The sequence below is a fragment of the Mus pahari genome, unplaced genomic scaffold (assembly GCF_900095145.1).
Source record: "Mus pahari unplaced genomic scaffold, PAHARI_EIJ_v1.1 scaffold_12067_1, whole genome shotgun sequence".
In the NCBI taxonomy this organism is placed as follows: Eukaryota; Metazoa; Chordata; class Mammalia; order Rodentia; family Muridae; genus Mus; species Mus pahari.
Window position 1 is genome coordinate 5,024 of NW_018393059.1, and position 1,597 is coordinate 6,620.

The 1,597-nt window shown below is 38.7% G+C and overlaps 1 protein-coding gene across 1 annotated transcript in view; it reads right to left on the reverse strand.

Annotated features, from left to right (window-relative positions):
* Positions 1–538: 538 nt before the first annotated feature.
* The window catches only part of LOC110315333 (vomeronasal type-2 receptor 26-like), a gene marked incomplete at its 5' end in the record, with an annotated part of 3,807 nt that continues 2,748 nt past the window's right edge, over positions 539–1,597 (reverse strand). The window contains one exon of the mRNA XM_021189415.1: positions 539–1,513. Within this exon, the coding sequence (XP_021045074.1) occupies positions 539–1,513 (975 nt within the window). The remainder of the gene's footprint in view (positions 1,514–1,597) is intronic.

A 1,597-nucleotide genomic window follows, 5' to 3' on the forward strand; every position in this document is an offset into this window, starting at 1 on the left:
AAAAGAGACCACAACAGCAGCAACAAGTCAAAGAACAGATTCGTAAGGATATTCTGGTATAGTCATAGAGCAGCTCCTAGTCCAGTTTTTATCACAGAGACTCCATCTTGCAACTATCGGGAGCCTGTACAGCCCAGCCTGGCTTCAAACACAAGCTCCTTCTGCCTCAGCCGCCTATAGGTTGGAAACAGATATAGAGGATATTGTCTAGCATTATGGAAGCTCTGTGTTCTTCTAGGGTTTGTTTATCAAAACAAAACAGACTATTGGCATCAAAAGTACCTAAATCCTAAAAACATGCCACATTTATACTTGTACAAATCTCTTGCGAGATATTTCATTAGTACTTCACAAAACCTCAAAATAAGTAATAAATAAGATGTNATGTTTAAATGGCATAAATATTATTGTTTGAATGTCCTTAAACTAGGGAGACCAGTTCTTAAGCATCACACACATATTGTTTTTTGAAAGAAATATTACCTTAACTTTAAACACTACAATGTGTTTTTTTTTCTAACTCTTTGTTTATACTAACTTATGCTGCTGAAATAAGCATGAGTACTTTGAGGAAGGAGAAGGTAGCATAAGGAACTATGCTAGCATAAGAAAATTTCTCTAAACCTAAATATGAAAGATCATGAATCAAAGTGTAGCACTTAGAATCCAGAGCCCAATGCACTAGGAAAACTAAAGAACAGGTTGCTACCTTCCATGGGAGAACAGACTGGAGTACACCTCTATCAAATGAATCTCCTTCCACTCTGAGTGACAGCTCCTCATGGAGTGCTTGGGCAATGGCATACACAGCAGCATGGATTTTATAGCTTGAGGGTGAGGTATTCATATCCCAAACATGCAGAGGTCGTGTGCTCAGGCTGCCATTTGGCTCACATTGACTTAGTTCCCTGACTTTGTGCCGAAACAAATATGGACATTCAAATAAGATCGACCACATATCCTGGATAAAGATATTATGAGGGTATTTTCTAGGTTGAAGACTTCTGAGAAAATCCTTGAATCCCAGAATTTCATCCATGTGATCTGAAAATAATAATCCTCCACCAAAGTATGTAGAAACTTGATTTTGGAAATGAGGAAATATGGTATACCAATCAGAATTTGTGATCCAGACATTACCACGAGTCCAGATTGGGATGAAAAGGACAATCCAGGAAAAAGCATATGACTCACCATATGCAAGGATAACCTGTGCCAACGGGAATTGTTTTCCAAAATTTTCCAACTTTACCTTACCCTGAAAAGGAAATATTGGAATCCTTACTGCAAATGCAACACAAAGTCCATGCTTGATCATCTCTTCTGTGAGTTCCATAATGAAGAGTTCTCCCCTCATATCATCGGGAACTACAAGGCCAACCCAGACCCAAGTGAAGTATAGAAGCAGTTGAATAATTCCCTGACACAGAGCTGTAGTGTGCACAGGAAACTGGTAAGGAGACTGGAGCTGGACTCTGCTTGCAAGATTCTGATCAAAAGGAGCATAGCTGATCTAAAGAGAAAGAAAGTTGCTACATAAGTCAAGACAATTAGGTTACTTCTCACATGATTTGGTTTACCTTCTGTTTATGTACTC